We start from the raw sequence: 25213 nt of genomic DNA, 5'->3' as shown, positions 1-25213 counted from the left end.
TTTTTTCCCTGTAATTGACATCTAGTCTCATAGTGTTGTGGTCAGAAAAGTCACTTGATATGATTTCAATTTTCTTAATTTACCAAGTCTTGATTTGTGACCCAAGATGTGATCTGTCCTGGAGAATGTTCCATGTACACTTGAGAAGAAAGTGTAATCTGCTGTTTTTGGATGGAATGTCCTATAAAAATCAATTAAATCTATCTGGTCTGTTGTGTCAGTTAAAGCTTGTGTTTCCTTATTCATTTCCTGTCTGGATGATCTGTCCATTGGTGTAAGTGAGGTGTTAAAGTCCCCCACTATAATTGTGTTACTGTCGATTTTCTCTCTTATAGCTGTTAGCAGTTGCCTTATCTATTGAGGTGCTCCTATGTTGGGTGCATATATATTTATAATTGTTATATCTTCTTGGATTGATCTCTTGATCATTATGTAGTGTACTTCCTTGTCTCTTGTAACATTTTTTATTTTAAAGTCTATTTTATCTGATATGAAAATTGCTACTCCAGCTTTCTTTTGATTTCCATTTGCATGCAATATCTTTTTCCATCCCCTCACATTGTCTGTATGTGTTCCTAGGTCTGAAGTGGGTCTTTTGTAGGCAGCATATATGGGTCTTGTTTTTGTATCCATTCACTGAGCCTGTGTCTTTTGGTTGGAGCATTTAATCCACTCACATTTAAGGGAATTATCGATATGTATGTTCCTAATACCATTTTCTTAATTGTCATTCGGTGGCTATTTCCTTTCCCATGTTAGGGAAGTTTTCGTCTATAATCTCTTCAAATATTTTGTCTGGTCCTTTCTCTCTCTCTTCTCCTCTGGAACCCCTATAATGCGAATGTTGTTATGTTTAATGTTGTCCCAGACGTCTCTTAGGCTGTCTTCATTTCTTTTTATTCTTTTTTCTTTATTCTGTTCCACAGCAGTGAATTCCTTCTCGATCTTTGCCTCCATTCTTTTTCCGAGGTCCTGGATCATCTTCACTATCATTATTCTGAATTCTTTTTCTGGAAGGTTGCCTATCTCCACTCCATTTAGTTGTTTTTCTGGGGTTTTTCTTGTTCCTTCATCTGGTACAAAGTCCTCTGCCTTTTCATTTTGTCTATCTTTCTATGTATGTAGTTTTCCTTCCACAGGGTGTGGAATTGTAGTTCTTCTTGCTTCTGCTGTCTGCCCTCTATTAAGAGAACTTCTGAAATCATATGCAGAGCCACAAAGTGAAGCCATTTGAACAATAATTGAAGAAGAGAAAATCAATGAGGATCATTATAGGATAAGGAATAATTTTAGTATCAAAAATGTTTTAAATAGACCTTAGAGGAGAGGTGGAAAAATAGGTGAGACCGTCAAATAAATACCCTCTTTATGATCACGTGGTGATAGCTATCTAGAAGTGAAGATAATATACTAGTATATAATTTTTGTCAAAAATTTTAGCTCCCCAGTGGAAACTTGATTCATTCTAAGAATTATAACGTAGTTGTTATCATTTATCTAAATTTTGTTAAATATAATTTGAAAGAACTTATTATTTCTTTTTTCAAGTTAAAATTCTAATGAAGTCATTTTTTCCACTGTTTGTTATTTAGTTTCAAGTAGATTCAGTTCAAATAGCCTTATTCTATTCAGTATGGTAGTAAGAAAGCTAACTGTAGAGTTAAAAACTGAGTTGCAATCCAGTCTACTGTCTACTAGTTCTGTGCCTTTATGCAAGTCACTTAACATTTTTTTATTCTCCTTAAAAAGGGATAATAATGGTCCCTAGTTTATAAAGTTATAAGGATTGAGCTAATACATGTAAGTCACTTAGGACAGTGCTTGGCACATAGTACACATTCAAAAAAGTTACTTTTTGATATAGTAATTGTCTTCACATATAGACAATTAATATTACCATTATCTTGTCTTTGTTTTCAGTTTTTCTGAGCTCAATTTTTGAGATGCCTGAGGCTTGTAGAACCTCATTTTCAGCTTTCAAAATTAATGCTTTACCAAAAGGCTAGAAATTAATTGGAAATGAAAACAAACAAAAAGTGTCCTCTGAGTCTGTGATAAAATGATAGTAAACTGTATATAAATAAACTTTTATTTTCATCTCTAAAAATAATTCAGGAGCTTCCTATGCTTATTTTTTTTAATGTTGATATCTTAAATTACTTTTAACATTCTCAGGCACATATCTGGCTCAGACCTTTTTCTCAGTGCAAGTTATATCTATAACCATTATTGTGACTGCAAAGACCAACATTATTACCTTTCTGGAGACAAAATCAATGACGTCATCTGCCTTCCAGTGGAAAGAGTACTTCATGATGTACCGGTGTTGGCCTGCCAGGACAGAGTACTCAGAGTTTTACAGGTTGCTGTTATTTGCATTTTTATTATTTTTCATAATTTAGGTAAAAAAATATTGCTGAACAGTGTATACTTGAGATAAATTACTTTAGTGACTACTACCACTTTAAATATATTAAAATTATATCTTGAAAAATTTTTTAAATATTTTAATTGACAAACTAAGTTTTATTTTTTTTACTTGAGGCAAATGTGTAGAAATCTTTGACAAGTTTTTAGAGAGGCATATATGGAAAAAAGGACACTTTTCCCCCCACACATAATATATGAGTTAGTACAATAAGAATCTAATGCCTTTGCTACAGGGAACCCTTCCTAGCTTTTCCTTTTTTTTTTTTTTTTTATTTCCTCCATCACCCTCCCCTCTCCCAAAAAATCAAATTAAAGGAGGAAATTGGGTTGGGGAGAGGGTGTTAGGCTTTAACAGGATAGAGTTGAGATCAGGGTTGTATCATTTGAATTTACCCAGCATTTATGACAGTATGTTGAACAGAATAAGCACTCAGTAAATATTTGAAAAAGCATCTACTGTCTTTATATTTCTATTAAAAACCATGGTTGGCTAAAACAACTACTTAAGGCCATTGCTATTAGTAGTACTAATTACAACTGTCTTCTTGAAAGTGACTTTTTTTTTTGGCCACGCCACACGGCTTGCGGGATCTTACTTCCCAGACCAGGGATTGAACCCCGACCCTTGGCAGTGAAAGCGCTGAGTCCTAACCACTGGACCAGCAGGGAATAGACATGCCCTCTTTCTCTTTCTCTCTCTCTCTGTCTCTTACACACACACACACACACACACACACACACACACACACACACACACACACACACCCCAGGACCCGTAAAACAAAGTTTAGATGTAAATGACATATAACAAGTGGATTAATTGGATCAAAATTTAGGATGATAGTGCAATTGAACAAAAAGTCTAGCTGTTTATTCTGTGCCACCAAAGGCTATCTCACTCTTTGGAATTTCATAGTTAGATGGCCTGTCTCAGCACCAGCCCTTTTGTAGAAGAAGAAATCCAGTGGTTCTATGAAGGTCTTTTTTTTTTTCCTCTATGGGGAATTAAAGTAATGTTCAAGGTTCACTCTAGGGGCATGAACGATTAATTTCTCCCCTGGCCTATGCTCCCAAATATGAGTTGTTTGAATAAGGCTTTTAACGAGTTGGCTCACACCCATTTAGAAATTGATCTGGCTGAATTCTAGGATTCTGCTTTGTTTAACAAGAGAGCCATATGCTAATTGTAAAAAAAAAAATCACTAAGGATTTGTGGAAAGTAAAAAGTTGAAGTCTTTCCTCTGCCCTGCACACGTTTCCCCTACTCCCCCTCTGCCTTTGTAGGCAATCCGTTACCCCAAACGTAGCCTTTTTAAAACAGTTTTGTGTATTCTTTTGTGTTTATATAGTTACATGTAGATATCTGTGAATTTTTAATGTTTTTTTAAATAAAATATAAAGCATATGGCTCATATATTCTATATATATCTAAAATTTTTAAACAATAATGGTATACCAGATTTACTGTAATTTTGCCAATGTTTTTTCATTGAGTGATTTATCATATTTTTTCTGTGTGAATTTAATACTTCTACCTCATTCTTTAACAGCTTCACAAATACTATTCACAAATACCATGCAAATACTATGCCTTATAAGTGACAAAATTGAAAAAAAGACAAATAAAAGGATTTAACTGTTTTCTTATCTAAATAGCAGGTCATTCTGCCTCTTACTAGAGTGGGTTTCAGAAAGGCAAGGCCAGAGTTTTCCTTAGGAAGTAATTTTGATTCTGTTTGAATGTGCTCTAAGTTAAAGCCCTTGAGTTAGAGAGGACAGAAGAAACAACTTTTTCCTGGAAAGTTTTGATAGGGAAATTTACCAGTGTCAAGTTTTCAGGCAAACAAAGTACCTAAAGTGAAAAGTATTCAAAGTGGAGAATATTTGAAATATTTATTTCCTCACTCTTTATATTTTATATATGTATATTTTTATTATAAAATGAGTCGACATGTGCAGAATTGCTAACAAATAGAAGTTAACATTCACAATCTAGTTTTTTTCACTAGTTTTATTCCAGGGTTCTTTATATGAATATTGATATTACCTATGAATACCTATATTATTTTAAATTTGTCTTCTGTTTTAGTTTTAAAATACTTGTTCTCCTTCAGGGATCTGATGTGATGTATGAAATTGAAGTTCCTGGCCCACCTACTGTTTTAGCCCTACACAATGGAAATGGCGGTAATCAGGGCTTTATTTTTGACAGTCAAATAAGGGAGTGAGTTACATTATTTAAGTTTAGATATTTCAGGTTTTTTAATCATTTAACTATATATTAAGTGAAAATGGGAAATTGTAGGAAGAACATGAACTGGAATAGAGACAATTGTCTTCTAACTTGCCAGTAGCTAACAGTAATGTGTTATTGAACTTTAATTTTTTAGTTTCCTCATCTTAAAATTAGTTGATGAGGAAAGGTCTTATCTCTTATGGTTATAAATTCTGTGAATGTATAACCATCCTTCTAAATTAAGTAAATTAATTAAAATCTATCTTTTTATAATATTTTAAATGAGATTTTTACATGAAAGAATACATTTGAAAATATTTCAATTTTAAAGAAATAGTGTGAGTTGTGGGGTAAATATAATATGTTGACTTTAAATATAACTAGGTGACTCTGGAGAAGACCTTTTGTTTGGAACGTCAGATGGAAAACTTGGGCTTATTCAGATCACTACATCCAAACCAATACACAAGTGGGAAATTCGAAATGAGAAAAAGAGGGGAGGTATTTTTTTTAAATTAATTTATTTATTTATGGCTGTGTTGGGTCTTCATTGCTGCACGTGGACTTTCTCTAGTTGCGGCGAGTGGGGGCTATTCTTTGTTGCGGTGTGCGGGCTTCTCATTGTGGTGGCTTCTCTTGTTGCGGAGCACGGTCTCTAGGTGCGCGGGCTTCAGTAGTTGTGGCACGTGGGCTCAGTAGTTTTGGCATGTGGGCTCAGTAGTAGTGGCTCATGGGCTCTAGAGCACAGACTCAGTAGTTGTGGCACATTGGCTTAGTTGCTCCGCAGCATGTGGCATCTTCCTGGACCAGGGCTCAAACCCGTATCCCCTGCATTGGCAGGTGGATTCTTAACCACTGCACCACCAGGGAAGTCGGGAGGTATGTTTTTGATGTAATTCAGATTCTGAATTTCAGTGATTATTAAATAAAATATACTGGGAATTCCTGGTGATTCAATGGTTAGGACTCCGTGCTTTCACTTCCAAGGGCATGGGTTCGATAGATAGATAGATAAATAGGTCAACCTACATTATATAGTTCATTCTGTTTTATATATTCATAATGTATAGCAGACTTTGCAATTTACAGAGATACCTCAGGTTTATTTACTGTTTGTTTATTTAGCAGGTCTATCATACTTTTGCCATAATTTTTAAAGTAAGATATGCTAATAGTAAATTGGGATGGATAGGCTTTTATGGACTAATGTCTATCTGTAACATTAATCTATGCTCAAATCCATTTTTCGTTTTTTGCTGTAGGGAATTAATTGGAATTTGGGAGTACTTGGTATGAGGCAAAGAAGTGCAGTCGGGTCAGGGAATATTCCTTTTTTCTAAGGAATTTATACCTTTCTAAGGGAAATTTATATCTGACTTGGTAGGTTTGGATGGCTATTTATAAGTACAGCATGAGATCTGATTGACAAGAAAATGTGTTAACAATGTATAAGATTTAGGGGGAAAAGAATGTCCAGGAAGAGGAAAAAATAAAGGCAGAGGACTTGAGGCAGAGGTAAACTCGATTCATTTGAGGAGAAGAAGGAAGACCAGTGTGGCTAAATACATTCGTATGGCATGAGATGAAGTCACAGAGGTAGGGTAAGACCAAATCACATAGGTCCTCATGAGCCTTGGTAAAGGGGTTTGAATTTTAATCTAACTGTAGTGGGGAGTCATTGGAAAATTATAAGTGGGGGTATGATGTGATTTAATTTACCAAACTAAAACAAAAACACTCTGTGGAGAGTGGGTTTGCAGGGAAGCAGGTCAAAATTAGAGGCATGGAGTTCAATTGGGAAGTTATTGTTATAGTTGTTGTTTTTTTTTTTTAAATTATTTGATTTTTTATATTTGCCTGTGTTGGGTCTTTGTTGCTGCGTGCAGGCTTTCTCTAGTTGTGGCGAGCAGAGGCTACTCTTTGTTGTGGTGCGCGGGCTTCTCGTTGTGGCTTCTCTTATTGTGGAGCACGGGCTCTAGGCGCGCGGGCTTCAGTAGTTGTGGCATGTGGACTCAGTAGTTGTGGCTTGTGGGCTTTAGAGCACAGGCTCAGTAGTTGTGGTGCCTGGGCTTAGTTGCTCCACGGCACGTGGGATCTTCCTGGCCCAGGGCTCAAACCCGTGTCCCCTGCATCAGCAGGCGGATTCTTAACCACTGCACCACCAGGGAAGCCCTATAGTTGTTTTAATTTACCCTGTTTTTCTTTCCTTCTCTGATTTGATATGTATATTTTTTCATTCATACTTGCTATATTTTTTACTATAATATCAATTTTATTGATAACTTATCACTTACCTTTTTTAAAGGTATTTTGTGTATTGACAGCTTTGACATTGTGGGTGATGGGGTTAAAGATTTACTTGTTGGAAGAGATGATGGAATGGTGGAAGTGTATAGTTTTGATAATGCAAATGAGCCTGTTCTACGATTTGATCAGGTAAGTTCACTTTTCAAAAGAATATATATGCTTATTATTCATCAAACAATTATAGAGATGACTGACTTTGTGTTTTATTAAATGAAATATATTAAAATCTTGTGTTTGGCTTAAAATATCTCTGCTTTGATATTATCAAAATCTTCTCTAGACTACTCTTATATTTGAATAAATGACTATTGCCCTCAAGCTGAACAATAAATTACTTTTTTATTTGATTTCTAAATACTGTATATCCAAATTATTAAATGTATTACCTTAGTTTCTATAATGCATAATAGATTACAGGAGTAACATTTATATGTTTAGGTAGTATAAATGAGATTGTGTTGTTTTAAAGTAATAAAGTTTTAGGAATAAACTTCGTATTGTTAAGACAATATCAAAAATATCCTTAAGCAGAGAGGGAAAAGTAGCAATATTACTTCTCGCCACCCAAGATCCACAGTATGAGAAGAAATACTAGATAAGAGTAATTTTTAGTTCACAAATATTTAAGTGTAATTAAGCTTGTTTATCCCAAGGTGCAGAGTCACATGGAGAAGCATTCTGGCATAAACTGAATCTTTCATTTTCATAAAGTGGTGTTCTCCTGTCCAGGGTTTCCCCATCCTGCCTTATGCATGATGTATTGAGGCTGTTTAACGACAGCAACAAAAAACCACAACTCAGTATGAACTTTTCTTTCTTTGTCTAATTTCTCTAATAGTGGTAAAGTTCTCCCAGTACCTACTTTAACTGCATATCAGTAAATAACAGATGTTTTGGTACATAGATAAAGTATATTATTATATAGATAATATGGGGACAAAAACATTATACAACTTATTTTCTGGATTTATTTTGTACTTGTTCATCTTTCTTTGGTGCAGAAAGTTACCTTGCTAATGATGCAAATAATAGTTTAGGCTTAAAAGTACATAATAATCCTGAGTTGGTGATCTCCCATTTTTTTCTCATCAACCCCTGAGAAACTTTCCTATTTAGACCCCAAGTTTCCTCTTTGACTTCTATTCCAAATCCCAGTAATGACATAGCATGTCTTCCCTCTGCCAGGTGTGGCACTAAGAATTCCTGTCTTCCCAATCTTTCTTCTGTTTGTCTGATGATAGAGGTACTGCTTCCATGTTGTGTTAAGGCTGCGAATATGCTGCCTCATCTTGATTCGTGATGTCACTCTATTGTTTTCCTAATCAGGAGAAGTCCTCTTATCTGATATAGTCTGGACTGATGGTTGGTTAATCAAAAAAGTTAAGGAGCAGATCATAAAAAGACAATATGTACATACCTTAAACATCACATTTTAATTTAAACTTATAAATATATATTTATTCACCAATATTTTGAGCAGTGACCAAGGTCTTTTCTTGTGAGTTCGCCTAATTGGCATTCCATGTTGTCACTTACATAAAGCATGTCTATACTATGTTGTCTATGATCTCCTGTGTTATGGTTCTATGACTGTTTTTTTTAAGGTGTAAGTTGAATTAACTAAATCTACAACTCCAAGACTTTTATAAAAAGGTACTTGAAGTACATAAGATAAATGAATTTCATTAAAATGTTGTATTGACAAAAAACATGTAGAAATTAACAGTTTTTTAATTTTTATAACTTTTTCTGAGTACATTAGGTTAAATAAGGTACTTCTAAGTGAGTGAAAGAGTAAGTTATAATTAATAGTCACTCAGTAAACCACTCAGAAAATGAGAATGTGTGTGACTCTATTGACTCGGTAAAACATTCTTCTGTAGTCAGCTGGTTTCCAGTGTTTTGCTTTCAATAAATAGAAGGAGGACCTAATCAAGGTGTCAGATGATACATCATTAAACATTTTCAGTGGTAGGTCAGATGATTTTAGGTATGTAACTTGGAAGATATTTAAACAATAGAGTGAACTTTCTACAACAAAATTTCTTTTAGTCTCATCAATATCTTTATGGGACTAAGCTCGATTAGTGCTTCCATCTATGAAAATGAAAAAAAGGAATAGGACTGATGTGGAACTCAGTCTCATTCTACCAATATATAATTAATACTCATTGTGGTACATGAATAATTTAGAAGGAAAAAATGTCCCATTCGTCTCATGAGATACATTTCCTATAGAATTTTGTTTTAGTGGTTAGTTAATATAAAACATATATTTGTCGATCAATTGTGAAATGCTAATAATTAGGACAATAGAAATTTCTAATTCTTAGAGCTTTTTAATCACAGAAGATAAAAAAATTCTATTTCTTTTTTCTTGGTTGCAGAGAAGTATAAAAGAATTTCAAGCATATGAGTACATTACATTAAGATAAATATATGTGGGGGAAGTGGAGTGAAAATAGAAGTTCAGGGAACAACGTAAAATTCCCAGCTGTGAAAGAAGGATTTGTTTTTTCATTTTTAAGTCAATTGTGTATATAAATTTGTCTTGATATTTAGATTCATTGGGTATGATTGGGATGTGATTATGTGACAGTTTTATTTTAAAATTATAATCTCTAAAACTTCCAGACATTAAATTCTTTGTAACTATTTAAAGTGGTGACGAAAATCTGAAAGTCAGTTTAAAAATGTAGACAGGGATGGATGCAGTTTTGTTTGTTTGTTTTTTCAGAATTAACTTTAGGGAGAACATGAACAAAAAAGTTTGAAGAATTCTAGTGTATATGAAATCCACTGGGACACTTGTTAAAAATGCACCTGTTGGGGAATTCCCTGGTGGTCCAGTGGTTAGGACTCTGCACTTCCCTTGCAGGGGGCACGGGTTCCATCCCTGGTCGGGGAGCTAGGATTCCTGCAAGATGTGCAGTGAGGCAAAAAAAAAAAAAATGCACCTATGAACCTAACTTCATGCAAATGTATAATCAAACCTTTGTTACTTGAATCTCTCAGGTAATTAGCTCAGGAACAGCTAAGATAGCCTGATTTGCAGAATAGCTCAGAGATTTGCCTCCTACAGGGAGGATGAAGAGAACTAGCATTTTTAATGCTGGTGTCCATTCCCTCTACCTTCTCCTTTAGGACAATGGTTCTGGGCCTTGCCTGATAATAATTACCTGGCAGAGCCACTGGTCAAACCCATTAATGGGTTGCCAACACAGTTTTCTTTAAATGGAAGAGAATAGACTAGAATATATCAGAGTACAACACAAACCTTTTAAATTATATCTGTTGTTGTGTATGTTCATGTGTGAATTATACCAGATTGCAATATGAAACTTATTGCTTGCTTTCCAAATAGCTTGAAAGCCACTGACCTAGAGTGCTTGTTAAAAATACAGATTCCTAGTTGACTCATCCAAGTGATTATTGTCAGACAAGTTTGGGAAGTATTGCTTAAAAGAGATATAAACCCTGAACCATCTGAAAAACTTGGTTTCTCTCCATAGTAGCAAATTGTCTAAAGCTTCCATGTAAGCCAGCATCTTCTTTATTCTTCTAAAGAGCTATTTGGAGAAAACACATGAGAGGTGGTCTGTGGAATTCAGGTAATAAACTAAATGTACTGAGAGTTTTGCTTATGTAATTTTTTTTTTTTTTTTGGCCACGTGGCTTGTAGGATCCTAGTTTCCCGACAAGGGATGGAACCCAGGCCCCCTGCAGTGGAAGCATGGAGTCCTAACCACTGGACTGACAGGGAATTCCCGCTTATGTCATTTTTAAAAAAAAACTTATTTCTTTATATAAATAAATGATTTTGCTCATTAGATGACTACTGTAGCTGAGTGGTACACACAAATATATGACTCATTTTCAATCTTCTTTCCCCAAATTAAAAAGCACTGGAATTTTCAGCCATTTGTGCAGGATTTTCACCTTTCCAATCTCAGTGTCTACACATAATAAGTATTCAATAAATATATGTTGAATGTTGGGAGACAGGAAAATAAGTTTTGTGGCTTATTATTTCACATATCTGTGAAATTTTATTGATGACGTGCTTGATCTTAAATTTATTTTAGGCGTTGTCTGAGAGTGTCACATCTATCCAGGGTGGTTGTGTAGGGAAAGATGGCTATGATGAAATCGTGGTATCCACATATTCAGGTAAGGTAAATGGTAATAGCTAGTTGAAGAAAGAATCAATAATAAAAAATATAAATTTAATAAATTGCTTTTGATGATTACTTTTTTAAATGTTTATTTGTAAGTCACTCTTACCTACAGCATTAAAAGCTCTAATGGTTAAAAAATAAGAAAGGAAGGAGTAGGTGTATTGATTTATAAAACAGTTAATATTTGAATAATACTTTTTAAAAGTACTTAGTATATCTCTAGCATCTTTGAAAATTAAATGATATCCTTTGGTTTAAAAAGAATTATTTACTGAAATTTAGTTTGTTACTGTGTACATTTCTTATAAAACTTGCTTGCTTTTGAGTAGGTCATTTTTGTATTCTCACAATAGTTATATGAGAGTTTAATTTTCCATGCAAATAATTTTTGAAAGACAACTTTTATTCATCAGCTATTTTTTGCATTTGCTAGAATGTGTTGACTTATTCCATCCTTGAAAACTAAAACTTTAAATTAAGAAGTGAAAGATTTCCTTAATCGTAGTATTACAATATTTCAGGCAAAACAAAAATGGTATCCAAAGTAATTTCTTTATGGTTTGAATATCTTCTAGCTTGATTTCTTTTGCATTTTTTTTGTCTTGTTTTTTGAAAAGGAATAAGTCCAAGACTAAGTGAGGTTGACGTTGGTGGACACAGGGGCATGTATCTTGGGTTTCTTTGAACACTAGCAGCACTTAATGGTGCACGATTGTAATTCATCTCCGCAGGCTGGGTTACAGGTCTGACAACAGAGCCTATTCATAAGGAAAGTGGACCAGGAGAAGAACTAAAAATTAATCAGGAGATGCAGAATAAAATTTCTTCTTTACGGTAATTTTGGATTTTTGTTTGCTTTTTTTTTCATTTCATAAAGTGTGTGATTGTTTTTTTTTCTTATTTATAAATGCAGTATATTTTATTGGAAGGAATTATACATTTAATTAGTTTATCACCTTTTTTTTTTTTTTGCGGTATGCGGGCCTCTCACTGTTGTGGCCTCTCCCATTGCGGAGCACAGGCTCCGGACGCACAGGCTCAGCAGCCATGGCTCACGGGCCCAGCCGCTCCGTGGCATGTGGGATCTTCCCGGACCGGGGCACGAACCCGTGTCCCTTGCATTCGCAGGCGGACTCTCAACCACTGCGCCACCAGGGAAGCCCAGTTTATCAACTTTTTAAATGAAAGTTTATCAGTTTGAGAAAATTAGCAGTAAGTGCTGATTAAAATTTTGGAGTTAGAAATACACTTTTTATATGTTTTATTCTATGTTGATTTTTTTCTTAGCTCAAGAGTTGTATTTTTTCATTTGTTTATTATAAACAGTTACAGTGGTTTTTTTTGTTTGTTTGTTTTCATAGACATTAGAAAGAAACCAACACAGATGGCTCTATTCTTCATTAATTCTAATGTTGAGTCTGTAACTTTGGCTTATAAGTTTTCTTACTGGAAATGAGTAATGTTGACTCTCTTAGACACAGGGATTGCTTTCAAGGCCTGTTCAGTTTGACAAGTTCTGTGAAAATGGCCTCAAGGAAAATTGCTGCATACAATGAAGAAGTGGGAGTCGCTGAAACTTTTAATGACTATTCTCCTTACCCTAGCCCTTCAGCCCTCAGCCCTCAGAAGTGAGGGCTGATCCTTTTTTGGTGGTAGTTGATGGCTACAGAAGTTTTTGAGGCAAACTAGTTCACTAAAGCCACACCACCAGTTCACCACAAACCAGTTCACCAGAGTCACCAAGAGAGAAAGCTCTAATGTTCATGCAGCAAGGACATCAAGGAGAGTTAATGAACTACTATCTCATGTCCTTAGTACAATACCTCATATTTATAACCAAGTCAGCCCCCTCCTGATTCCACTGGAATGTATGTTCACGAGAAGCTTATGTCTATTTTGTTCATTCAGCACCCGGATCCTAAGTACATAGAGTCACTCAGTAAATATTTCTTGGACAAATGAATCTTTTCCTTTGTTTAGTGTGCAAATCCCTTCCAAACGCCTTTCCAGACTTTTCCCCCTAAATTGGGGCTAGTAGCTAAACCTCATGTTGTTCTACCCTAGTTACTATTTACTTCATTTCCTTTCCCTTTAACTGGAGCAGCTCTAAGCAATGCCTGCACAGTTCAATCTCCAGCACTTGGTAGAACTTCAGTTGTACCTCTGGCTCATGATTATCCTTGTGGTCTCCAAAATATTCATACTCAGCAGGCTTCTTATTTTGTCTATCGCCCTTAATGTCTTACTGAAAGGTACATGTTTACTGATTTCACGCGTTCTTTTTCTTCTTATTAAATCTAATATGTTCCTCTACCCCAGAACAATCGGTTTCTTTTCTGATTAGTGCTATATGTGACTGTAACCAGATTCATGTATTAGGATTGATTATTTGCAGCCTGCCTTGATTCCTACAACGCCTTATTAATATTGCTGGTGTGGGGCTGAGTAGATGTTTTAATTTTTAGATCAGAGATAAATAATGTGGAACCATTTGGTCAGTCATAGAAGTAAAAATTTTGTTCCTATTAGTGTTATAGTTCTAACTCAACCAATAAAAATGCATTTTGCAGCAGTAAATGTCTCAGACTTTTGTAAATATTCTAAGGATCTCAAATGTTTATACTTATAGGTGACAAATTTGTATATATTTTCCTCTAGGAGTGAGTTGGAACATCTGCAGTATAAGGTACTACAGGAAAGAGAGAAATATCAACAGTCTTCTCAATCAAGCAAAGCAAAATCAGCAGTACCTTCATTTAGTGTAAATGACAAGTTTACATTAAATAAAGATGATGCCAGCTACAGCCTTATCTTAGAGGTTCAGACGGCGATAGATAATGTCTTAATACAGGTAAGCAAAATGTCTACTTTCTTTGTTTTATGGCTGGATCTATTTTGCAAACTAGTCATATGCACTAATTATTATTGAACACTTTTAAACAGTGATTTTAAATGTTTATCTTAATCTTCCATTAGCTAATCACTTGGCTCATAGATTATTTAAATTGTGTCTTTACTTTTTATTTATCCTATACATATTAAACAAAAGACCAATGGACTTAAGTTTCAGGAAGACCTAGAAAGGACATTAAAGATTTCTTCTCTGGTTAGCCTTTAGGAGAATCTTAACAGAGATGTGACTTAGAAAACTCCAGTATTTTATATCCTTATTAGAACCTTTTTTAAGCTCCAACTACTAAAATAATACAGCCTGCTCATTAACCATCATTTTCTAGGTAGATAGTCTCAAAAGGTGAAACTTAGGGATAATAATGTATAACTCCATTTATCAATGTATTTAATTCTTTTTTCTTTTTTTGTTATTAGTTTTTTTTAAATTTTTATTTTACATTGGAGTATGGTTGCTTAACAATTATTTTTTCTTTAAATTGGAAGATAATTCAGGGAGTGGAAAAGGATGATAGTAGGTTGAATGGAAAATAAGCAAGATGGAAAACCCATCAGAAAATGAGAAAAGAATAAAGAGGAAGAAGAAGACAAAGTTTAAAAAGATGTGGGGGAGAGATCAGATTATTAATTAAAGCTTAGAGGCAGAAATGTCTCTCAAGTAATGCTAGCTCAAGGGCTACTGCATTGAACAACTCTAGAAGCATCATTCACACAGAACACAGTGCAACAGCATTGTCCTAGAAGCTACCTCTCTGGAGGTGACCAAAAATTATCCCCTTTCTGTGTTACAGGTGAAATAAAAAATGATAAAAATAAACTGATATAGTAAGAATGGCCATATGATTATTTGCAGCCCATGGTAACATATTTAGCACTGACAAAAAAAGGTAGGAAGATTATACTTTAAAGAGAGCGATGAGAGATGAAATTCTGTGATCTGATTAATCCAAATTAGAAAAAAATAAGTCATTGTAATATAACTTATTCTTTATTACATTTATTTTCTAGAAGTGCATATTATCAAATACAAGTTAAGAGAGTTCATACTGTCAAATTTAGAGACAAACATAAACTAGAACTAAGGAGAACCCTTAGAGAAAATATATGTTGTGAGAATTATTAGTTTGTCATCTGAACCTTTTTTTTTTTAATATTGACTGTAGAGTGATGTTCCAATAGATTTACTAGATGTGGATAAAAATTCTGCTGTTGTCAGCTTTAGCAGCTGTGATTCTGAGGTGAGTAAAAATATAAAGAATTCTTCAAATGCTTTCATTTCCATTATGCCATTTTGTATAAAGCCTATAAATGCTACTAGTGTTTGATGTTTCTTCTGTATTACCTTTCATAACCCTTCCCTCAAAATCTGCTTCTACTCTCTTTCCCTATCCTCAGAAAATCCAGAAGCTGGAGTGTTGTCCTAAATTCCTTCCTCTCTCTGATCTGTTAAATCCAGTTACAGTAGTTCCCCCTTTATCTGCTGGAGATACATTCCAAGACCCCCAGTGGATGCCTGAAATCACGAATAGTACGGAACCCCTGTATGATACGATGTTTCTTTCAGCATCACTATTTTTGCACTTTGGAGCTGTTATTAAGTAAAACATGGGTTATTTGAACACAAGCACTGCAATACCATGAAGGTTGGTCTATGTGATAACTGAGATGGTTCCTAAGTGACTAACGGGCGGGTAGCATATACAGCATGAATATGCTGGACAAAGGGATGATTCATGTCCCAGACAGGATGGAGAGGGATGTCGCAAGTTCTCATCACACTACTCAGAACGATGTGCAATTTAAAACTTATGAATTGCCTATTTCTGGAATTTTCTATTTAATATTTTCAGACCACAGTTGACTGTGGATAACTGAAACCCTGAAAAGCAAAACCACAGATAAGAGGGGTGCTGCTGTAGTCACTAATTTCTGTCATTTCCACCTCCTTGCTCTTCTGCGTCTACTCTGCTTCATTTGCACTCTGTTGACCTTCCAGGCCCTCATAATGCTTTTGCTTGAACTCCTCAGTCTGCCAGTTTCTGTGTCTCCAGTATTGCCTCTTACCTCCAGGCTATGCTGTGCACTGCCACCAGAGAGGCCTTCCTAAAAGACAGACATCACCGTGTCATTCCTTTTCTCAAAACCTTTTAAAGATTCCTTATTTCCTGAGCTGCATGTAAGTCAAGATTCCTCACTGTAGCATAAAAAACTTTCCATAATTCAGCTCTTGATCACATCTCCAACTTAATCTCTCACCAGCTGCTACCTTCCCTCCCATGCACATGATTTCTGCCAAACTGAAGTTCTTAAAATTTCTTGAAAATGCTATACAGTTTCACACATTCCTACATTTAAACATGATCTGTTCCATCTGCCTGCCTTTCCTCACTTTTTCTTGTTGACTCTTGCTTAACCTTCATTTGACAGACATTTATTGAACACTTACTATGTGCAAAGTACCTGGGATGAGACCATATCAGAGCTTTTGGACGCGCTTACTGTATCACTTCTTTCTGCATGGTACTGGCTGACTAGCAAGCAGTCTCAGAGCTGAGGTGTGGCTCCTGAAGAGAAATTAGGGTTCAGAGAAGGTCTGGAGCAGCTGCATTGGAGAAGGCAAGCCAGAGCAGGAAATGGTGACTGGAGTTGGCATTAAAAAGGGAAGGATAACAAGAGTAGATAAAGAACAAAGTTGATAGTTATATTAGGGAATAATTTTCAAAATAATTTCAGAGTAAAGCTTTTTTTTGATAAGAGATTTTATAACAGTTGTATTATGTTATATGTGCTTTGTCATCCCTGTTTGAGAATAAAACATAAAAGATTAAGACCTGCATTTTTATGATCATTTAAAAAATCAAGTTAGTGTGAACTTCAGATCTTTAATTCCTAAGTTACAGTGAAAGATTAACCTGTTTATATCACGGCAGGATTCTTTGAAATGAGTATTTCATACTAATTTAAAACCTATTTTCTAGAATGATTGCTTAAAAAACAAATCTTATGGAGATTTCAAGTATATACAGAAGGAGAAAGAATACTATAATAACCTCCTTGTACTCATCACTAACTTTAACGTATGGCCAGTCTTGTTTTATGCTCTTTACCCTCTCCCTCCCCATCCCAAACCAAATTCCAGACATTTTATCCCCTTTAATTAAGCTATATAATTTTATCCATAAATACTTAAATATATGACATTTGTTTTTAATTACACAAAAGTATATTTATTTTTAAGTTGACTGATCCTCTGTGTTTGCTGAGTTTAGATTATTTGAAATTAAAACATTTGAATTTTCTTTTTAACATTAGCATTCTTTTTATTTCTTCAGGTATTTATTAAAAATAGGAAAACAGCAGTGCCTGAAAATTGCATATCAAATAGTTCATGTTGCTCTGTCTGATTTTGCAATTCATGCATGCAGATATACTTTTCTGTTTTTAGTAGTTTATTATTCAGTTTTAAGAAGTTATCATACTTGAAGTAACCTCTCCAATTTTGTTCAACAAACGTGTTGAATGCCTACAGTCTACTTGACACTATGCTATTTGCTGGGAATACATAGATGAGATATTTCTCAGTTGTCTATAAGTATGTGTGAAAATCAAGTACATTCAGCACTGAAGATTGATGTTTTTACCTTTCTAATACAAACATTAGGAGTTTGCACTGCCGGTTAAATTTTTAGGAGAACAATTAATATTTTAAAGTGTTATTGGAGAGATTTAATATGGAAAGAGCATTGAGCTTTAGAGTCTTAAAGATATGAATTTGAATACCAGTGTTATTACCTACTAGCATTTAGGAAATTTACCTAACCCTTCAGGACTCAATTTCTTCATCTGTTAAAACTTACCACATAGGGTTGTTTGTAGGAGTAAGCGTAAAGCTCATAGCATGGTGCCACCGAAATGATAAGTGCTCAGTAAAAATAAATATTATTATTACTATTGGTGCTGTTGTTATTGTTAAAAACATAGATTCATCCTTTTCCTCAACTTTGAATTCTTCCTAGTCAAATGACAACTTTCTTCTCGCCACTTATCGGTGCCAGGCAAATACCACAAGGCTGGAACTCAAGGTAAAACTGTTTGAGATTACCTTTACTTGAAAGTTTGAACTTTCTTTTTTCCTTGGTAAATCTTGCAACGTATGATATCATTTCTTTGCATTAAATTTCTCCCTGAAATGAGCATTTTGGAATAATGTCTTTGGAATGACCTATTAGGTTTTAGTTCAGCCCAAACCACTCTCTTTTCTGTTAGCACTCAACCAGTCACGTTTTCTAAAATTACCAATCCTAAATTTCCTCTAACTGGAAATATTTTTTCTAATTTTCTATCATGGAAAGTTTCAAGCATACATAAAAGTAATGATTCCAGTTCCAGCGATGATCAACTCATGACAATCCTGTTTATGCTGTCACTCTCCATTCCAAATTATTTTGAAGCAAATACAAGATACTTTATAATTTTATTAGTAAATATTTCAGTACATATGTTTAAAAGATAAGAACTCTTTAAGTGATTGTGTAAAATTTGTATTTAAAAAAATTTTTATTGGGGTATAGTTGATTTACAATGTTGTGTTAGTTTCAGATGTGCAGCAAAGTGAATCTGTTATGCATATACATATCTCCACTTAAAAGATAAGAACTCTTTTTAAAAACATAACGACAATACTGTTATCACACCTAAGAAAAATAATAATAATTCCTTAGTATTTTCAAATGTTTAGTGTCGTGTTTTTAGTTTGTTTCATCCAGTCATGGTCCAAATAAGGTAATTTGGTTATTGAAGTATCTGAGCATTTGCCCTATATTTTCCTATTATCTGGATTTTTCTGATTGCATTCCAGTGATGTTATTACCAACTATTCCAGGGAAAATCTTTGAGGTTTCCTTTTGCAATTTACTAACATAATCACTTTTATAATTAAATACTGATTGTAGCACACAAGTTTATTTTAGTTATTTAATTTTTAGTGTGAAATTTAAAAAAATTTTTATTTTTGATATGTTTATGATCCAAAAATTAAGCACTATAACTTTCTCCTGATGTTCTGAAACTCAAAGTATGCTTTTTTCAAGAGAGATGCTATTGCACAATAACTTTTTCACATCTGGTTAAGGAAGTTCCAGTTAAAATGTAATTTTTTTCTAAACAATTTATTTTCATCTGTATAAGTCCCCTTTCATGTATTTCAAAAGAAAAATTGAAAACTGGTATAAGTTCTAAAGGAATATACTTCAGCATATTTATGTAACCTAATTAAACATTTAGATTACATTCACTGAGCTAGATTGTGCCAATAAATTAGGAAGTAGGCCTAAAAATATTAAAATCCTATGTTCTTTTTTTAAAATTGGATACAATAACTTTAAAGTTCAGAGGAAAGAGTAAATGCCTGAAAAGAGCCAACAAACTATGAAAAAGGAGAAAAGGTGGAACTTATCTTGCCCTATGGTAAAACGTACTATAATAAAAATAATGTGGGGTATTTACAAGGCCTAAATAAATAGGTCATGCAACAAAACAAAGTCTAGAAATATAGCTCAGCACATATTTATGGGAACTTAATGCACAGCATTTTTAGGTAGGGAAAATTCTATTAAATTACTATTTTTATTTAAAAATTGCTATTGGTGGGACTTCCCTGGTGGTACAGTGGTTAGACCCACAGCAACAAAGACCCAACTCAGCCAAAAATAAATTAATTAATTAAAAAAATAAAAATAAAAATTGCTATTGACACAACTGGCATCCATCTGGAAGAATATTAAGTGAATTCTTATGCTATATATTATAAAAGATAAATTCAGATGAATTAAATACCTAGTTATTTTCAAAAAGAAGCTGTCTTCCAGATAATGGGTGAATATCAGAATATGAAGACTGCTTATAAGTTGTTTAAAAAGACTACCCAGGTGGTCCAGTAGTTAAGAATCCACCTTACAATGCAGGGGACATGGGTTCAATCCCCGGTCGGGCAACTACGGCCATGCGCCGCAACTACTGAGCCTGCGTGCCACAGCTAGAGAGCCCATGTGCCGCAACTACTGAGCCCATGCACTCTGGAGCCCACATGCCACAACTAGAGAGCCCATGCACCACAACTTCTGAGCCCACATGCTGCAATGAAACATCCCGCATGCTGCAACTAAGACCCAATGCAGCCAAAGAAAGAAAGAATCTTCTTCCTTACAAAAAAAAAATGACTAGCCAATTAGGAAAATAGGCCCAAATGGGTAGGCAGTTCACAGAAGAGGGAATCAAAATAGCTAACAAATATTAAAAGAACATATTCTACCTCATTATCGGTTAGGGAAACTCAAAATAACAAAAATCAGTTTCTGCTTGTCTAACAGATTGGGAAAAATTTTGAAAAAGCAGAATTACCAGGTGGCAGGATGAGGAAAAGGACACTCTCAATCATAGCTGAAGGAAATAAAAATTGTTATTGCTACTTTGGTAAAATAGGCTATAATCCCATTTGTTGGAATCTATTTCATAGCAATAAAATCACAGTATTGTACACACAGATATATATATAGTTAACTGCAGCATTGTTTGTAGAGGCAGAAAAGTTGAACCAAAGTGAACACTCAGTAATTTAATGTTTGAATAAATAGGTGTTTATCCATTTCATAGAATATTGCAGAGCTGCAATAAAGAATGAGTTGGTCAATTCCTGTTAACATGGAGCAAATTCCATGAAAAACACAAAATGCAGATAAAAGTCCTACATATGTATATATATATTATCTGTAATATGAAGAAATGTATAAAAAGAAACATACCTGTCTGATATGATAGGTCATACAATAGGGGGAAGGTATGGGTGGGATGGGAGTGGGAGGGAGGTGATGGTATTAGGAGGGGCAGAGATAAGGGAAAAATGTGGTTATTAGAAATAAGAACAAAGATGTCTATGATATAAATAGAATTTAGTCATGTGAAGTTATGCATTTATTTTTGTACATCTGCATAGAGAGATGTATGAAAGGTTGACTATCAAAATAGCAATAATGATCATCTCTGGGTGGTAGGATTTCAGATTACTTCTATGTTAATCCTAATTTTTCTTCATTGTGTGGATTTTTAAAATAATGAATATGAAGTATATAATCAGAGAAAGCATTATGACTTTTCTTAATATTATGAACAATTATATTCTTTTTTTAAAGTTGATATTGCATTTACAGTTATTATAAAATATTGGCTATATTCCCCGTGTTGTACTAATTGTGAACTTATTGTGGAAAAATGTTTGTGCCAGTGTAAGCTACCCTTTAAAAAGAAACCCTAAAATATAGCTTTATCAGATCGATTTTTAATTTTCCTTCTGTAATTTTATTCTTTTCCTTAACTTTTCTCTCTTCCCATTCAGAACAATATTTTCAGTATAAAATTTGCAAAAAATCTTGCTTTAAACTTTTATTTATGTTTCCCATTTAGGTAAAACATTGATTTTTTTTTTTTTCCCCCCTCACATGCCAGGAAAAGTATGAGCTGATGTATCAGTTAGATTAGAGAAGCTGCCTTTGTAATACAAGAGGTGCTACAATCCACTTCATGTATTGGAACAGAGAGGAGCTGAAAGGGACAGGAGGGAGAAACTCGACCGCTTTCTAACTCCTAAAATTAGGTCTTCACAATTTCATGAATTAGGGTTTTCTGTAAGTGTTTTAAATTCTCAGGATATCCAACTAGCCATATTCAAAATAGCTTAAAAAGAATTTCCTAATCCAAATATGTCATAATTAGATTGTGAGTATGCTTCTCTATTTTCATAGAAAGTCAAGAATTAAGTTCTTGGAAACATTTTTTTTTTCTGTCAGTAGGTTTTTATAACAATAACCATATGCTATAATACCCCTATTTCTGAGAAAATGAAGTATTAGTTATTGACCCACTTATCCCTTCAACAAAAATGTCTAAATTTTAACCATTTTTTATGTGAATCTTTTAAATTTTAACCATTTTTTATGTGAATTATGTGAATACAATATATTATACACCTACACTTTTAGATGTGATAGGGTGGTGTGTGAGAATGTCTGTCTTTGGGAATGACCTAAAAATATGTGGTGGAGATGTCTTTCATAGATGGATTAATTTTGCTTTTGATTACCAAAATCTTTTAAAATTTTCTTTTACTATAGAGGTAAAAAGTTCTTGTTTAATAGAATGTCCTTATTTCCTTCAGCATATTGCAGAAGAGATTAAGGCCTGAGTACCTGCTTACTTGTGTTGAACATTTAAAGATAGCCTTTATGTTGCTAGATTATTCTTATTTTCTTTCCTCTTTTGTGTTCAGATTCGCTCAATTGAAGGCCAGTATGGCACACTTCAAGCATATGTGACTCCAAGAATTCAACCCAAAACATGTCAGGTCCGCCAGTACCTTATCAAACCCCTTTCACTCCATCAAAGAACTCACTTTATTGATCATGACAGGTAGGACAAAGGAGGGAGAAATTTATTTTTAGGATATAACATGATGCAGATAAAGTTGCTTTTTATTTTAGTAGTGTAAATTCTGGTAGCTAGTTGTACTTTTAAAAAATTAAATAAATATTTAAATGCTGTGTACAGGTTTCCCCCGCTATCTGAAAGTAGAGTGTTCCTATGAAACCTTTCTTAAGCCAAAATAGCATAAAGCGAAGGAGCAGTTACTGTAGGACACATCTTGATAATGGATGCTCAAAATAAATTGGGATTGGGGCTTCCCTGGTGGCGCAGTGGTTTAGAGCCCACCTGCCGATACAGGGAACACGGGTTCGTGCCCCGGTCTGGGAAGATCCCACATGCCGCGGAGCGGCTGGGCCTGTGAGCCATGGCCGCTGAGCCTGCGCGTCCGGAGCCTGTGCTCCGCAACGGGAGAGATCACAACAGTGAATCGTACCGCAAGAAGGAAGGGAGGGAGGGAGGGAGGGAGGGAGGGAGGGAGATAAAGCACAGATGCTCACAGACAGAAGGAAGGAAGAAAGATAAAGCACAGATGCTCACAGACAGTTCAAAGCTATGTGGCCTGATGCTAAGAAGCTGAGTAGTTCCTGGAGAAGGAACTCGGCGGGGCTGCTCTCAGTGCTGCTGGGGTACGTGCTGCTTCGGTAACAGCCGCTGCAGAACAAACGCTGAGGCTGTTTTTGCTTTTCACCTTGTTTGGTAAAAGCAAAAATCCTCTTTGGATTTCTCTTGGTTACCGAAAATGGGCACTCGTGTAGGCCTTTTGTAAAAACAAAGTGGCTTAAAGTGGTGAACTTTCAAAAAGCAGGGGATACCTGTATTAATATTTCTAATAGACGTAAGAGTCTTTGTCTTCTTTTAGAGGCTGATTTGAGCTGGACTTTCCTATCTTTCTCATATGTTTACCATTCTGAAATCAGTAGAGTAACAGTTCTCTGTCTTAAACATCTATCGTGAGAAAATACTGTTTAGCATTTGAGTTCTCTGTAAACAGGACCTTATTGTATTAGCCTCAAACATGATAATTCCTTTCTACTGCACCTCAGGGAGCACTGGTAGAGCAAATAGTTGTGACAGTCCCTATTGTTTCTAACTTCCATTCCAACTTAATCATCCTCCTGGTTACAGTTTTGTACTTCCTTTTCTGAAAATGAGAGACCATGACCTTAAATGAAGAAGGGAAAGAAATGAACAATTAGTGAATACTTTCCCTGTGCCATGCATTGTGCTCAGTGCTTAGGTGTTACCGTTTAAGTCTTACGGCAAAACAAGTAGTAATGTTTGGAAAAGTAAGTAACTTGTTGATATGAGAAACAGAGTGAAGATTTGAGGCCAAAGCCTATGTTTTTTCTATTGCAGCTTGTAATTTTAAAGATACGTAATTTAAATAAGATGTAAGGAGAAAAGTTACTAAGGAAGGTTTTGGAAAAACATTAAAGAGAATGGATTCTCTGAGGGTGTCTTCCTGCTTAAAAGTCAGAGTTGTTAAAGGAGGTATAGCGTGGTGTTCTGGAAAGAACAGCAAACTGGGACTCAGGAGACTCAGATTATAGCCTTATATCTGTTCCTACATGACTTTGGGAAAATAATTTGATCTCTGGGCTTTAGTTCTCTCATCTGCAAATCGAGTTGGTGTGGCGATCTCAAAAGTCCTTTCTATTCTGTATTCTCTTAAAATTCTTTCTGTACCTTTAATTCCATAAACTTGCATTTTCTTAATTCTTTATCCATTTGATTTATTTTAAATTTATTTGATTTATTTTACAACCTTTTGTGTGTATGTGTAATTTGCAGATAGAAAGTTAATTCCATATCCCTGCAAAATAGAAGGTATCATTCCCTAACTTTCCCAGTGGCATGCAGCTAAGTGTTTCAAACCCATGTCCATCTTACTTAGAAGCCCAATTCTTTGCCTTCACATTATGCTGATTTTTTCCTTTAGGAGATTCTTATGTTTTGTAGTTCCTATAATATAAACACTAGATGAACTTTTAAAAAATGGAATTTACCTGAGTAAACTGAATTGTATTTGTGAAGGCATGTTATAATGAAAACAAGCTATTTATGTCACTTAACTGAATATTAAAAGTACAGGTATAGATAAGCATTCTTTTTTTTTTCCTTGAAATCAAAATATTTATCTGATGGGTAAGATTAATCTGAGAAAAATTAAATGGCTGCTTTTCTATTTGTAATTACTGTTGCAAAATTCTGTTTTTTAATGTGTTGAGTACATATAATACCTCTGTGTATTCCCAGACAAATATGTGTACCTCTGCTATTTAATTGCAGACCCATGAATACACTGACTTTGACAGGCCAGTTCAGTTTTGCTGAACTTCACTCCTGGGTGGTTTTTTGCCTGCCTGAAGTTCCTGAAAAACCTCCAGCAGGAGAATGTGTGACATTTTACTTTCAGAACACCTTCCTGGATACACAACTTGAAAGTACCTACAGGTAAATAAAACTTATTCCTGGTTCACAAGTGTTTTTTACATAAATGGAACTTCTAAATTTTCATAAGTTTTAAGGCAGTAATAATTTGCAAATAATATGATTGAAAAACTATACTGTTTAAGAGAATCTGTTGAAAAACAAATGGAATTAATGAGTTTAAAAAATGATTGACTAAAGATGAATATGAAAGAGGAATACCTTTCCAGTTCTCAGCCATAACCAG

The 25213-nt window shown here is 34.6% G+C and overlaps 1 protein-coding gene across 4 annotated transcripts in view; it reads left to right on the top strand.

The window, feature by feature from the left end:
* Positions 1 to 25213, top strand: part of BBS7 (Bardet-Biedl syndrome 7) — a 42085-nt gene that overhangs the window by 10688 nt on the left and 6184 nt on the right. For all 4 annotated transcript variants that reach the window (XM_028492245.1, XM_007120449.4, XM_055086204.1 and 1 more), the window contains exons 5-15: positions 2176 to 2362; positions 4545 to 4617; positions 5051 to 5167; positions 6972 to 7102; positions 11059 to 11143; positions 11883 to 11985; positions 13810 to 14002; positions 15225 to 15299; positions 18078 to 18143; positions 22382 to 22521; positions 24826 to 24990. In XM_028492245.1, the coding sequence (XP_028348046.1) occupies positions 2176 to 2362; positions 4545 to 4617; positions 5051 to 5167; positions 6972 to 7102; positions 11059 to 11143; positions 11883 to 11985; positions 13810 to 14002; positions 15225 to 15299; positions 18078 to 18143; positions 22382 to 22521; positions 24826 to 24990 (1335 nt within the window). The remainder of the gene's footprint in view (positions 1 to 2175; positions 2363 to 4544; positions 4618 to 5050; positions 5168 to 6971; positions 7103 to 11058; positions 11144 to 11882; positions 11986 to 13809; positions 14003 to 15224; positions 15300 to 18077; positions 18144 to 22381; positions 22522 to 24825; positions 24991 to 25213) is intronic.

The sequence above is a fragment of the Physeter macrocephalus genome, chromosome 7 (assembly GCF_002837175.3).
Source record: "Physeter macrocephalus isolate SW-GA chromosome 7, ASM283717v5, whole genome shotgun sequence".
Taxonomy (NCBI): Eukaryota; Metazoa; Chordata; class Mammalia; order Artiodactyla; family Physeteridae; genus Physeter; species Physeter macrocephalus.
This window is presented reverse-complemented; position numbering and strand designations above follow the sequence as displayed.